This window comes from Sitophilus oryzae, unplaced genomic scaffold (genome assembly GCF_002938485.1).
Source record: "Sitophilus oryzae breed Bouriz unplaced genomic scaffold, Soryzae_2.0 scaffold_1816_pilon_pilon, whole genome shotgun sequence".
NCBI classification, from domain to species: Eukaryota; Metazoa; Arthropoda; class Insecta; order Coleoptera; family Curculionidae; genus Sitophilus; species Sitophilus oryzae.
Window position 1 is genome coordinate 1,238,536 of NW_022146520.1, and position 16,754 is coordinate 1,255,289.

The 16,754-nt window shown below is 31.4% G+C and overlaps 1 protein-coding gene across 2 annotated transcripts in view; it reads left to right on the forward strand.

The window, feature by feature from the left end:
• Nucleotides 1-16,754, forward strand: part of LOC115883136 (neural cell adhesion molecule 2-like) — a 472,691-nt gene that overhangs the window by 438,139 nt on the left and 17,798 nt on the right. For both annotated transcript variants that reach the window (XM_030901447.1, XM_030901448.1), the window contains one exon: nucleotides 4,024-4,153. In XM_030901447.1, the coding sequence (XP_030757307.1) occupies nucleotides 4,024-4,153 (130 nt within the window). The remainder of the gene's footprint in view (nucleotides 1-4,023; nucleotides 4,154-16,754) is intronic.

Consider the following 16,754-nt stretch of genomic DNA (forward strand, 5'->3'; position numbering starts at 1 on the left):
CTTGTGAGTTTAATTCAAGTTTTATTTACTCCAACCGGTGATAATTGTGAAAAAGTGGCATTAAAAACTTAAAAAGCTGTGCTGAGAACTCTGAACTGCAAAAACCATCGTGGATCGTGGTATAACGTCGGTTTCCAATGTTTCATAGGTATTTCATACATGAGTCCTTATATAAAATAAAGTTTATTGTATTGTAATTGCAACACACTGTATTTTATTTATAAAATTAAACGAAAATAATAATAAATTTGAATAAACAATATTTGGCGATATAATTCCGGAAAAAGCCGAACCGCTCCGAAATTTTCAAAAGTTTTGGGTCGCGACCGTTGCAAGAATAGCGCCAAATAGTGTTTACATTGTCCTTATGGGCACTTTCCAATCCAAACTTGTTTCATTTATCTATGTCCGAATGTTTGATCGGGTTAAAATGCATAATGTGATATCTGTTCTTCCTAAATCTATGGTTTCCATAGACAACTATGGAAAATACAATATAGATAAAGCTATAGAAAATATAAAAAAGGTAGCATTACTTGAATTAATTTGTTAAATTTTATACGACATAAAATCTAAGATGTTGCAACCAGTAGATTCTAGAAACTGTTCGGTTATTCATCTGTCAAAATGACACAATAATATATATATATATATATATATATATATATATATAGAAAGTAATACTATTACAAAACGTAATGTTCGCAAAGAAACTAAGATCTACATCATATTTCAAATACTAATCTGACATAAAAAAATTAACCACTAAACATAAAGTCTGTACGATATTGTTCAAGATGCACTTTAGTGTTTAAAGACTGAAAATCTAAATGTAAAACATAAAACCAGAACTTAAATCTAAACTTAGCTGTTCGTTCTTGAAGCAATCCTGTTTCAAAGAGTAGCAACGTGAGGTGGGACTCGTATCTATGTACTCTCTCTCGGCCAATGCAACAAAAGGGGCTAGGGACCAATACAGCCGTAACTATCGACTAGGCTTAAAAACAGGAACGAAGCAGCATGGGGTCTACGCCACATCCACGCTGGGGCACTCTGTACATAGGATAAACTATGCGTACAGTGGACACTCGTCCATTGGAAAAATCACAACCTGTCCATAGGAAAACTATACATGGGAACACTACCCGTACCTTGGAACACTACTAGGACCTTGGATAATGCCCGTACCTTGGATACTGTCCGTATCTTGGACATCCAACCATAGGATAATGTCCGTAACTTGGACATCCAACCAGAACACCCTAAAAATACGAAACTCGTGTTTAAAATCTGCCCAGATATAATAAACACAATAAACCTACCTCGAATTACTTCCGAGGGCTCAATAATAAACAAAGAAACTGTCCTTTCTTCCATTTAACATTCTGAGGGCAAAAGAAAACTAACGTGTCAGCAAACACCAAATACGAGTTGAGGTGGGCCAATACAAAACTCTACCCTGTAGCTTCGAAATGGCAACTGATTCAGATTTTGCAGCGAGATTTAAATTACCATTTCTAAAAGTCGGGTTTGCGACCCTGCCGCAAACCGGCCAAACCAAAAAGTGAGGTTAAGTGCGGAGAGCAAAACCTTGGAGCGATGTTGACAGCGCTCCACAGAAGCAGTGAAACGATAACAGGGTTGTTGACTAGAGAACGTAAAAATTACGCCAAACGTTTCAAATAAAATATCAGGCCTGATCGATACGGGATCCGGTGACGATACGCCAGACATCATATATTATATATAAAAAAGACATGTAACGAACTAAAAACGTTACAGATGGCCCTAAAAAAGAAGTCTAAGGGTGTTAAATCCGGTAATCTTGGAGGCCATTCAAATCTTTCGTTTGGCTACTGTCGGACTGGAAAAAAATAATAAGGTGGAGCCCATTCCTGCTGAAATGTTAACAAATCCTTCTGTAAAACTAGATTAACCTCTGCATCAATTTGAGTTTCTAGCTCTTGGGTGATAAGAGGATCAATAGTCTTTTGAAGCATATTAAGATACAGATCACCCGTCAAGTTTCCTTCAATAAATAAAGGAACATTTCCAATAATACCAGCTCAAACATTAATTGGTGACATTTTTGGTGATATTGTGTATGTCCTTCTCGAAAAATATGCGGGTTTTCGTCACTCCAATAGCGACAATTTTGCTTGTTAACATTTCCATTTAGAAGAAATTAACATTATACGGAAAAACAGATATTCGGCAGAATGTTAGGGTTGGCGTTGACTTGACGACCCATGATTTCACAAAACTCTATTCTTCTGTCAAAATCATCGTCATGGGGTTCTTGATGTATCTATCATTTTCAGTATTTTTCTTACACTCTTGTGTGATATTTCTGTCTGTTGTGCTACTGTCCGCAAGGAGCTGGTGGGCTCTGCAGCAAATAATCCCAAAACCTTAATTTGAGCTCCTTCATTCATCACTCGTATAGGTTATTTTTTTTCTATTACTCACCGAATCAGTTTGGGAGAACTTTGCCAACAAATCCAGCACATATCTGTGACTTCACGATTTTGATTTATTTCACTGAAAACTAATGCCGTCATTCGTGAGCACTTTCCAACCTCTCCATAAATAAAAATAATTTCAGTTATGTCTTGAATAGAATAAAACATTCTCACACTTTATGCACTTAATAAAAGTTATCACTGAACAGCCCAACAAGCATAAGCGAATTAACAATAGTAATATTCTTGTTTTGGCTACATATTTTAAATTTGCTGAATATGTTTTTTTTGAACATATTTATTTTTGTATTATGCCTCCCCTGGAAGTTGACACTCATTCGAATTTGAGAAAAAAAATGTTAATGTTTATGATGTTTTCTGTTTATTAATATTTCGACCCCCCAAGAAAAATGTAAAGGCTACCTCCATGTTGCCACCTAATTTTCTAATCATTTGTACTACAAGGAGACCAATTGCAATAATTTTTGTGCAAACACTAGCCTGAAAACCAAAACCTCAATGCAGGCATGTTTAATTGTAATTTGCAACTTTGAAACGGGATTATTCGGAAACCTCTGGACAAAAAGCGACAAAGTAGGATACCACTGAAAAGAGAACAAAACGCTCTTTAAAACGATGTTCCACTTTACCCCCATTCCTATTTAAGATTGTAAGGGTGACATCCACCTCTCTTAGTGGGTTGAACTACAACTACAAAGAGAGTATCTAAATGTGAGGGAGGCTACGCCATAACTAGAAATGGCTGAAATGATGATGAAGCTGAAAATGATGATGTTTTTTATGATCACTTTTTTTAATTGATTCCATTTTTGAAAATAAAATTTTTGTATTCCTTTTCATAATTTATTCGGGATTTAAATGGAAGTAGTTTGGATATGGCGTTTGTCGTCTCAGCCTGAATATCTGTTGGTAATTTACTTATTTCGTTTTGAGCCATTTCTGGCTCCAATTCAGTCAGCAATCGACACGGAAGAGAATTAGAAAATATTGACTCAAAACTGACAACTAAAGAGACAGCTTTATTTATTTGTCAAGTTACATAGAAACCATGCAACGCCAACATAGCACAATATTTTTTCTACTCGTAATAAATTCCTTGAAATAATAATTTCTGGATATTTTTTAAAACGTAACTCGCTATGGAAAAAAATATTGTTTTATACACGACGATAAAATTGCATTATCGCCTCACGAAATTAATTCACTCGCGATTTCATCGCTCGAGAATTAATCTTTTCGGTCGACGATAAAATACCATTTTATCGCCTTGTATAAAAAAAACTATAAATCAAAAAAAGAGATTTCTGTGAGTTTGCGGCTCTGTCTATTAGGAACCGGTGCTTTGACGTAGCTGTACCGTTGACCTAAGCATAATTTTACTATTTTTTATACCGTTGTCACTAGATAAAGACATAATAAAGCCACAAAGACTTTGACATCATTTCCAGCAAACCCCGAGCAAAGCAATTTAAACATTAATACCCTCCCCCCCAAACCATCCAGCTTTGAATCTAACGAGAAAATATTTGTACAATTTCAGGCGCCACGGCCAGCATGCCGGTCAGCCCGCTGATTATGGGCCTGCTCGGCACCGCAGGAATCCTGGCGACGGGGGTGTGCCTGGTCCTCGCCGCCCTCTGCAGGAAGCATTATGCCAGGCCCTGTCACAGGTAATTGCAACGACGATAATAATAGTTACGTATAGGTGGAGGTATATCTTAATTAGGTAGTGAAGCTATATGTGCTAAGTGTTGATGGATCGGTGCTTGTATTTTGCGAATGTTTGGATATATTATGTTTGAATAATTTAATATTTCTCTATACCGGTTGCGCCTCAAAAGTGGCTCACCCCTATAATATTTTTATTTTTTCAGATAAAAAACGAGATTTTGTATGTAAGTATATGACATAAATTAGGTTTGATTGACGTATTCAATTGTTTTCGGTCACTTTTTACTTTATTCGATAGAAAATAACACACTGAATAGAATGACATATCATATGCCAACTTTTGACATTTTCGCATATGATTTATTTGAAATTATAACTTGCGGTTCGTAACGAAAATTTTACTCGAAATACCAAGAGTGTGGTATCAAATTATCCGTAAAAAAATGCTTATTCCAAATATGATAATGAGCCGCCCTCGTTCCATTTGAAAAAATTGAGATATGATTAAAAATACGATTTGAGCATTTTCTAACTGGCCAGGACAAGACACTAAAAACATTAGACGATCAAATCTATTTTTCCAATGCTCCTTAATCAAATTAGTGTTTATAACATAGCCATGGCACTCTAGATTTATTTTTAAAATACGATTTTTTATAAAGCTAGAACGTCAAAAGTTGACATATGATATGTCATTCTATTCAGAATGTCATTTTCTATGGAATAAAGTAAAAAAATACCGAGAATGCCATTTAAAAATCAAAAGTTGTAGTCATTTCCGATGAAACGGGAAGTGACCAAAAACAAATGAATATGTCAATCAATCCTAATTTATGTCATATACTAACATACCAAATCTCGTTTTTTTATCTGAAAAAATAAAAAAGTTATAGGAATAAGCCACTTTTGAGACGCACCCGGTATATGGAAGGATAAGATACACATTCTGAAATTATTATGATACATACAGGGTGCTTCAAACAAGTGTGGCGGATATAACATATTTATGTTGTTTTAAATACAACACCCTATTTTTTACTTTATTTTTCACTCTGCCTAATATTCTATAACTTTTTTATATACAGGGTGGCCCGAACAGTATTCCGGAAACTTTGGCAGCATATTGTGCAGATAAAAATAAGTAAAAAAGTTCGAATAAATGTATGTTCTAAAATGCTTAGTTTCAGAGATACAGGGTGTAGAAAGTTCATTTGATTTCGATTTTTTCCAAATAATTTCTGAAGTAACGTCAATATTTAGATGAAAATTGGTGTCGAGGAGTTTTTTGATATGACAAATTTGATTTTGATGTCAATTTTTATCCCACTTGTAGAGGGCGCCACCTACACGTGTTTTAGCCGTTTTGAAGAGTAATAAATTTTCGTCGGTACCTGTATAAAACTATTGAGTTAAAAAAATAAACATTCACCAAGTTTTTTACGTAAAAAAGGTCTCTTGGTAAAAGTCGCTACGAGTAATGGTTCTCGAGATATTTGGAATCGAAATTATAATTACCTCTCATCATTGGCATAAATTAAACATCGTGATTAAATAGTTATTAGACTGAAATCATAAATTCGAAATGATTTTGTGCCAAAAGTTCAACAAAAACTTTTTTTTCATCATTTTTTTTGACGAAAAATTTATGATTAATTTAAAAAAAAATTAAAAATTCCCAAATTAATAATTTCAGTCAAATAACTATCTACTCAACATATGTTTATCTTTTGTCAATAATGACATGTATTGACTATTTCCAATTTAGAATGGAACATTGACAACGGTTGGACAATGGAATCTTGACAACGGTTGCCCGTAGAGATTTTTACCAAGAGACATTTTTAAGTAAAAAATCACGGAAATGAACATTTTTTCACTCAGTATAGTGTGACCAACGGATCTGTAGCTACGGGGTATCGGCAGGGGAACGCAGTTGTAAACAAAACACGCCCAATTTCATTCATAAAATAGGCATGGGCGTACGGTGTTTTATGAAAATAATGTGTATCATAAATATAATATCCAGATTAATATTTTTTTCAAAAAACTTTATGCTGTTTGACTCGTTACTGTTGAGTTAGCAGATAAACACTTAAAGCTTTTATTAAAGCTCCCTTAAATATTTTGAATCATTTTATTATTATGTGTTGTTAATATAATAGAAGAAATAATTACAGCTGGGGGTTGGAACCTTTGGTCTTACACAGCAAAATAAAACACTAAATCAGTACAATACACCAAAACACTTTTAATATTACACTGGACGCACGTTTCGCTAACCATGTCTGCCATCAGCAGATGATCAAGACTGAGTCTTGAGGTGTAGTTATTTATATATCTGTACTAACTATATTTTTTTCTATAATACATAATTTTAGATATAACTATTTCCAGCAAAAAAAAAATCTAGAAAATAGTTAACTTTGGAAGCGCAAACAAAACATAATTTTACTCACCAGTAGATCCAATATTGCCTATTACACCAGATATGGTATCGCTCCGCCAGCACTTTTTAAAGGTTAGGTCATTGTCTACCCATATGTTTCATCCAAATAGATAATACTTGGCTATATTTTCGAATTTCGCGTATATATTTATATCTCTCTCTGCAATTTAATGGGCCCCTCCATTAATATTTATCTGTTATTTTGACATTTACGCCAAAAAAATTCATTTGATTTTAATAACCCCCTTAGCGTTTCCCTGCCAAAGGAAAATTCGATTCTTCCTGTAATTTTTGCAAAAGCTTTCTAATTGTGGGGACGAGTTTGAATTCGAGATAAAATCTATTTATTAAATTCCTGACCACTTGGAAAAAGTCGTCGAGCGTTTCAACAGCAGTCTCACGTGGTCGTTTATTTCCAGGGCTGGATATCATTTTATCGGGGTTAGTTTCCAGCCTTTTTTTTATCTTCTGTGTGAATTTTTTTATCGCCGATACGCTAACTCCGGTATAAAGAAATATCCGCTCAAGTTTACGTTTAAGCGGCAACTTAAGCGAACTCTCTGTAGCTTCTTCGTCGCAAACCCTATTATGAACACAAGGAAATAAACCAAATGAGATTTCATCCACGTTTATTTATATTTATTTTAGTTTAGCTAAAATATTTAGGTAAAATGTGTGCTTTTCATTTTAGTCAATATTTAATTTTAATACTCTAATTATATTATTATTATTCCACTTACCTATATAAATAAGCTATTATTTCTCTTGTCTGGCTATGTAGCGTCTTACCCTTAACAAATTTATTCATTTTAAAACACAAATATACGATCAAACTTGATATTAATAATTAAAAACTACGAACGAAAAACATTATAACAAGATAACAAAACAATAAAACACAACTATCAAATATACGAAAAATATAAGAATAAAGTTTAGGATAACCGGTATAAAATAATGAAATAAAGTAATAATGATCAAAAGAATGATACCGCCACTGGATATTTCAATAGTCTTCAATATTCCTACTCTTTTCAGAAGAGACCGTGAAGTTGGGGATAAAGCAAGCGAATAGGAAAGGCGTAAAAGCCATGGCAACCGCGTGGTAACAAATCCTGTGACGTACTCTCGCCAATCATGTTCGATGAAAAGGCGGCCATGTGCGGCGATGCCGGTTTGCCAATGATATCGTTGAAAAATCTTCAACTTTCATAATAAGCAGATTATACAGAATGAAAGAAATAAGTTATTAAATAAAACATATCGAACAATATGAACTACGTTAAAATTCCTTAGTAATATTCGTCAGAATATACGCTAAACACATTATATATAATAAAAATATATTAAATTTATAGTTCATGTCTCGCAATTTTGCAATTTTATAGATAAACGTGGCAATGTCGATTTTGTTTTTCTCGCATTCCTTCCGTAGCTTCAGATCCGCTGGTCAAACAGTAGTTTTATACAGGTACGGACGAAAAGTTATTACTCTTCAAAACAGTTAAAACACATGTAGTTGGCACCCCCTACAAATAGGAGCCATATTGACATCAAAATCAAATTTTTCATGTCAAATATCTCCCAGACACCAATTTTCATCTAAATATTGACGTTACCTCAGGAAAATGTCTCTTGGTAAAAATTTCTACGAGGAACCGTTCTCAAGATATTTAGAATGGAAATAGTTAATACTTGTCATTATTGACAAAAGATAAACATATGTTGATTAGATAGTTATTTGTCTGAAATTATTAATTTGGGAATTTTTATTTATTTTTTTTAAATTAATAAACATAAATTTTTCTTCGAAAAAATGATAAAGTAATGAAAAAAGACAGATACAGAGTTAATTTATATTTGCATATTTCCAATATTTTATGCATATTTTTATCAAAATCTTTGAAAATATTTAAGTGCAATTAAAAAAATACACATATCTCCCTATTTAACACTGTACAAAAAAGCCAATTATTGGATATAAAAAGACATCCATTTTTCTTATTTACATTGTTAAGCTAATACACGTGTACTATGGAGGTTTGTGTGCTTCGTTACAGTAAACAGTTGCCCCAACAAAAAGCGTTATTACGAAAGAAATCCCACAATAAAGGAAATGCAATAAAAGAAACCCAACCGGAGAAAGAAAAACCACAATGAAAAACGAAAGAAAATTCAGATCTATTGTGGCTTCTTTTGCTTTCTTAGGAATGAATCTTACCAGAAAAAGTATTTTTTCAACAACGAAATCTCGTTTAGACTTATTATTTTTGTAAGTCTTCCTATGTAATATTTAATTAAAATGTATTTGTTACATGAAAACAATGCAAATAAGCAACAGTACGAGAATATCAAAAATTATAGGTGAAACTCTCATATTAAACTGTACGACCCTTTTAAATATTCTTTATCATAGCCTACGATTTTCAAGAAAACGTTAAGGTTTTTTTGTCCTACTTTTATACAGGGTTGTTCACCACATACGACACGGAGTATTGTAGCTAAACGATTAGATTTTTACAAATTGTAAGTTTGGGGTTCGTTGAAGGACTATTAGAGCTACAATTTAAAAATATTTTTCCAAGATACAGAGTGTCCCAGATAAATAAAAATATCAAAGTTGTATTTTTTTAAATGGAACACCCTGTATATTATTACATTTTCAGTTTCTACCATTAAAATAAAGGTAAATTTGATTAAGGTTTATTACACTTAAACCTTACCGTTTTTGAAATACTCGTATTTTCAATTTTGTGAAATTGCAGTCAAAATTTTAATGCTTTATTTCTACAAGGGTATCAAAGTTTTTAATACTAAATATTTACTGAAGTTTATTTATTGATCAGTTATTGTGTTGCAATAATAGAAATAATACTACCTCATACAGAGTGTCTATAAATTTATTTTAAATAATATCTAGCTTTAAACGGCAATTACTTGTTTAATTTAAATGGAACACCCTGTATATTTTATGAGAATCAGACGCACATTTAATTGTCTATCAAATTGTGTTATACCACTTTTTACCTATTGCTTCAAGTTTCCGTAGAAAATGCATTTTCTTGTAATTTTAAGTTCATTTATAAATATACCCATGGAATACTGACATTTGAGATTATTTTCAAAGATGTACCAAATTTTTAAAGAGTACAGATACTAATATTGTCGATGTAGTTTGTTTATTTCCTTAAAAAATAAAAAAAACTGTTTAAATATTTGTTAAAGAGAACAAATTAATATGATTCCAGTATTCAAACTACATTAATTGTTTGTTTGCCTTGATTAATAACAATTGCTCCAAATACTAAAAATTTGAATTTTTATGTCTATTAGACAGTGTTGTAAAAAGTAACACCTTAAAAATGATATTTCATTTTTTGATAAATGCTTATTTATAACAACAGAGACATTCATTTTTATAACTTATTATTATATTGATTTCTGATTCAAATCCACATTTATTTAGAATAATTTATTAACGAACATAATTAAGTATGTAATTAATTAGTATTTGGGCGGAAATAATGGTGGTATATTTAATTAATGGTATACTCTTTTATAAAGATTTAAATAGTTTTCTTTTTGCACACAAATGGGCTAGTAATATTATCATTTTGCTAAAAACTATAATATTACTAGCCTGTACATTTTGTACATTTTTTGCTATAAAAACAATCTAAAATGTCAATATTCCATGGGTATATTGATAAATGAGGTCTAAATTATAATAAAATGCATTTTCTACGAAAACTTGCAGAGATAGGTAAAAAGTGGTATAATACAATTTGATAGACAATTAAATTATGCACCTGATTCTCCTAAAATATACAGGGCGTTCCATTTAAATTAAACAAGTTATTGCCGTTTAAAGCTAGTAATTATTTAAAATAAAATTTTAGACACTCTGTATAAGGTAGTATAATTTTTATTATTGCAACACAACAACTAATCAATAAATAAACTTCAGTAAATATTTAGTATTAAAAACTTTGATACCCTCGGAGAAATAAAGCCTTAAAATTTATACTGCAATTTCACAAAATTGAAAATATTTCAATTTCACAATGTAATAAACCTTAATCAAATTTACCTTTGTTTTAATCGTAGAAACTAAAAATGCAATAATATACAGGGTGTTCCATTTAAAAAAATACAACTTTGATATTTTTTATTCATTTGGGACACTCTGTATCTTGTAAAAATATTTTTAAATTGTAGCTCTAATAGTCCTTCAACGAAACCAAAACTTACAATTTGTAAAAATCTAATCATTTAACTACAATACTCCGTGTCGTATGTGGTGAACAACTCTGTAGAAAGAGAATCTCACAACGTCCAGTCTCAAGATTTTTCACAAATAATCACGTGAAGGCTTTACAGTACAGGGTCCGGCAATAATGCGTCGGGCATCTGTAGCTCCTATAATAAACAACAATGTATTTCAGGAAAATATTTTAACTTCTACAAGGTGGCTCAAAAATGTGTGAGTGGATCGGGATGATTTATTTTTAATGGAATACTCTGTATATTATTGCATTTTGACTTCCTTTCTGATCACTTTACATAAATCTAAGATATTAAATATTGCATGTGTTACAGGGCGGGCCAAATTGGATGATTCTAAAGGGAAACGTCCTTTTCTATAGGAGATAGACGAAAACTAATATCGGTGTCTGGAGCTCAATTTTTGTCAAAAACATGATGGTGAAAACCGCATATCGATATCTGTTACCGTTTCGGAGCTACGGGGTGTTTGAGTATTAGTTGTTTGAGTGTTAAGTATATTTTTTTTAAAATTAATAATTTAAGAATTATCAACAGAAAATTTGATTTTTTATATGGGACACCCTGTATATTTTTAATTTATTGAAAAGTATTTAAAATTACCTTTCCAAAAATATAGCACACTTGATATTTTGCTCGATTCCTCTTCGAGATATCGAGTTTATAAAAATTCGCCCACTTTAAATAAGTAGGCTTTGAACGGCGCCGGCTGTAATTCAAAAAAAATTTAGCTGTGAGCATCAATTAATACGAAAATAATATTTGCTATGAGACATGCAGAATTTTATAACAGTTTATAATATATTTAACCAACATCAACACGTTTAAACTATATCCAATAACAATAAAAATAAATAGCAAACCAAGACATGAGATTTTGCTACAGGTGTTCGACGTATCGACCGTCTTCTGTTATGGACAGGCGGGTCCGTTTTTGAACATTTCTCGAGGAATTCATTAACTCAGTGGGGGTGAAAGGTACCTTCTCATAACTGCTAAGTATTTCTAAGTCTTGTTAGATTATACGGGCAATTTAAAAATAATAACCTTTATTCTTCTACAAATATATCCATAGGATTAGATCCATAGGCATTAAGACCGGCGGCCTCGACGGCCAACGGGTGGGATCTTGGTTAGCTATTCAATTATTCTTGAAATTGGCTGCAAAAATTTGCTGATAACTTCAGCGTTCTGAGGCGGTGCCTCGTTTTGCTGGAAAAATATGTTTTCGAGTTCCATTAGGGGCCTAATAGTTAAAAGTGGAGAACTTTTAAAAATTCTGTATTTCGAAAGGGATTATAACAAAATATCAAGTGTGCTTATAGAAAAGGGTGTTTCCCTTTAAAAGCGTCCAATTTGACCCACCCTGTACACTCTTCCACGAAATAGTCATGGAGATCGCCAACGTCTGAAGACAGGCACGGCACCGCAAGAAGAAGAAGAAGAAGAAGATATTAAATATGTTTTGATAATTTCAGGGATATTAATAAATAAATAAAAAAATATTTTGTTCGGCCTTTTAAAACAAATTATTATAAAATACAAGAAATGTCCTGAAATAAAAACTATACATTACATACTATACGTTACATACATTAGGTTTACACTTTTACAAAATTTGTAAGTTGTTTCTTATAGGAGCTACAGATGCCGGACGCACTATCGCCGAACCCTGTGTGCCAATAACAAATGTTTGCTAAGTGCACAAGTCGTCGGAGTCCAACTTAAAATGCATTTTATAATTGTAAACAAAGTAAAAACTCCAAAGTCTTAACTTGTAAAGAAACTGTGTTGTTGGCAAATTGAATTACGAATGCCTATGAGTGACTATATCATCAATTCTGGGTTATGCTATTATTATCAATTATGGACACAGAACGAAATAAACATTATATAAAAATAAAGCTAAAAATCTATAAAACTTAAAATAAAAAAGTACATCAGTTTCACAGGGTGGTCCGAACTGTATTCGGAAAACTTCGGCAGTATACTGCAGAGTATTAAAGTAGTAAAAAGTAAAGTAAAAATAATTAAAAAATTCATATAAATTTATGTCCTAAAATACTTCGTTTCAAAGATACAGGGTGTAGAAGTTTAATTTTAATTTTTATTTTTTCCAAATAATTTCTGAAGTAACGTCGATATTTGGATGACGTGTCGAATACTCGTCAGCGAGTAATGGCAGTATGTATGTATTTGGATGAAAATTTGTGTTTGGGTGTTTTTTGACATGAGAAATTTGATTTTGATGTCAATATGGCTCCTACTTGTAGAGGGCGCCACCTACATATTTTTAACTGGTTTGAAGAATAATAACTTTTCGTCCGTACCTCTATAAAACTACCAAGTGAAAAAATTTACATTTTCGTAATTTTATTAAGTCAGAGATGTCTCTTGATAAAAAATAATACTAGTAACCGTTTTCAAGATATTTGAAATGGAAATTGCCAATACATGTCATTTTATTGACAAAAAAAATAAACATATTGACTTGATAGTTATTTCACTAAAATTATTATAAATTTAGGGACTTTTTTAGGAATTATTATTATTTAGCTAATATTTTAAGCTAATCATGAATTTTTCTAGAAAAAAAAAATACGATAAAACAGTTTCGGTCGAATCTTTGACAGGATGGCATTCTAGATTGAAATTTAAAATTCAGTCATTCTGTTCAGAGTGCCATTTTCTATCGAATAAAGTAAAAAAATACCGAGTGAGCATTTAAAAATCAAAAGATGCAGTCATTTCCGGTGAAACAGGAAGTGACCAAAAACAATTGAATATGTCAATCAGTTTTAATTTATGTCATATACTAACAAACCAAATCTCGTCTTTTTATCTAAAAAAGTAAAAAATTTATAGGGGTGAGCCAGTTTTAAGACGCACCCGGTATAGTATAATCAAATATATTGTTAGCGATAAAAGACGCTGATATATAAGACACTGATTGATGGAAAAATACACTATACCACAGCTATACCTATCAAATTTAAAAATAAATAAATTTGTTTTCTAGAATTACTAATATTAATATTATTTTTGCATTGAGTATTAACGGTTAAATACATCCCGCATACTCCCATATAGGGAGATACATATTCAAAAGTAATATTAATTGAAACAAAATAATATCAAATAACTATTAATTTTACTACATAAACATCAATATTTATTTAATGAAAATGAATTTATTGTGGTCAGCTATAATATACCTATCATAATGTAGGTCTTTTGAAATAAATAATTATATTAATTTTTGTTAATTGTATTAAACAAAATATATTTTATGAAATTTAAATTAAATAACGTTCCCAAATAGAAAATAATACATAGAATTTTAAGCTATAATTGGGGTTTTCGGCATTCTATTTTACTATTTTCTAAACTATCTGATTTTTCCCTTTTTATTTTTTATTTGCTATTTTACTTTACAGTATTTTTTATATCTCCATTGTTCCTGATGAAGGATTGCTATTTTCACGAACCTTTTTCATGAAGTGGGAAGAAATTCAAAAAGATCTCTCAAAAAAATTAAAAAATACAGAGTGTTCAATGAAAAACAGTAAGGATATATTTTCTTCTTAACCCTTAACTGGTCCGGTAATAGATATGTATCATAAACGGTCCGGCGTAGTCTGTGGGACTACGCCTTCTAAAAAGTTTAAAAAACGCAGAAAAACTAAAAAATAACAAATTTTTATTTCATTATATATTATATTACGTATTATTGAACTAATCTAGACAAAAATGGGTTCAATTAATATTAACTTTAAGAAAATATAGTACAAAATAAAATAACATACATATAAATTTGAAAAAAAATCAATTAGGTTTTTACCAAGTTACCATTTTTTTAATACTATATATATAAAAAAAATAAGTTATAAAACTGGAGTTAAGAAAAAAATTTTAGTTACAGCATGAGGCAAAGTTCATTGTTTTCCTAAACATGTTTTACACAATGGAATCATACATTCTAGGCATTAAAAATAATTAACTAGGACATAACATTGTCTTTAACTAGGATAAGAACTCTATAGGATAAGAATATCTCCGTGGGCATTTTCTGGTTGTACAGGAATTGGAAGTATTCTACCAATTGTAAAGTGTATTTCTCGTGGAATATTTAACATTGTCAAACGCATTTGTCTGGCAAATTGTCATATTGTCACTGTCACAGTCCTCATCATATCATTTTACTAGAGTTTCTTCATAACTAGAGTCTCCTAAACGCATTTTTTCGAAGACCCGGCCATATTTTACAAAAGTTTGTCACACACAAAATCTTACACAAACGGTCCGGCGTCGTCTGAGAGACTACGGCTTAAGTAACTTCTGCCATAACTTCTAAAAAACTAATCCAGTTTGGGTATAAATATGGCTATCAGTTGTTGACCGTGAGGGGAAAGATTAGCTGGAACGCCAATCCTGTAGGCGGCCCCAGAGAATGAGTTAATTATTTGGCGTAATCTGTCAGACGACGCCGGACCAGTTAAGGGTTAACTTTCTGAACGTCTTTTATTTATTATAATATACAGGGTGGTCCGAAGTGGTATTCCGGAAACTTCGCCAGCATATTCTGCAGAAAAAAATAAGTAAGAAAGTTCATATAAATGTATGTTCTAAAATGCTTAGTTTCAGAAATACAGAGTGTAGAAGTTTCATTTTTACTTCGATTTTTTCCAAATAATTTATGAAGTCACGTCAATATTTGAATGAAAATTGGTGTTTAGGAGTTTTTTGACATGAGAAATTTGATTTTGATATCAATATGACTCCTACTTATAGAGGGCGCCACCTACATATTTTTAAGTGGTTTGAAGAGTAATAACTTTACGTCCGTACCTGTATAAAATTAACTGAGTGAAAAAATATACATTTACGATGTTTTTTACCTAAAAAAGGTCTCTTGGTAAAAATCGCTACGAGTAATGGTTCACGAGATATTTGGAATCGAAATTATCCATACCTATCATCATTGATATAAATTAAACATGTTGACTAAAGACTGAAATCATAAATTTGAAATGTTTTTGTGCCAAAAGTTCAACAGAAACTGTTGAACTTTTTCAACAGAAAACAGAAACTGTTGAAACTGACTTTTTCCATTCCAAATATCTTGAGAACGGTTGCCCTTAGCGATTTTTACCAAGAAACATTTTTTATGTACAAAAGTCACGGAAATATGTTTTTTTTCACTTTATGGTTTTATACAGGTATGAACGAAAAGTTATTACTCTTCAAAGTAGTTTAAACACATGTACAAATAGGACTCATATTGACACCAAATTAAATTCCTCATGTCAAAATACTCCCAGACACTATTTTTCATCTAAATATTGACGTTACTTCATAAATTATTTGGAAAAAATCGAAATAAAAATGAAACTTCTACACCCTGTGTCTCCGAAACTAAGCATTTAAGGACGTACATTTATTTATACGAACTTTTTTACTTAATTTTATCTGCAGAATATGATGACAAAATTTCGTGAATACAGTGCGGACCACCCTGTACATTTATTATTATATTTCACTTTCTGACGGTCTTTCTCAAGTCCTACAATTAAAGATTTTACTTCCTCCTGTAGATAAGCCTGCAGGTATAACACTAAATATCTCTGAAGACCCTGTACATAACTCTGAAAAGAAAAACACAAAGGAAATACACAAAATATAACCACTTGCCACTTGTCCTGATGAAACTGATTTAAATGTCGAAATATATACAGGGTTTCTCAATTAAAAAGTAGTTATACATTAAAAAAAATTCTGTTTGTACTATGTGCGCATTTTTGGCATATAACAAATAGTTTTTTACGTTTAACAAATAGTTTTTTACGCGAAAAAATAGTTTTTTTTTTTTA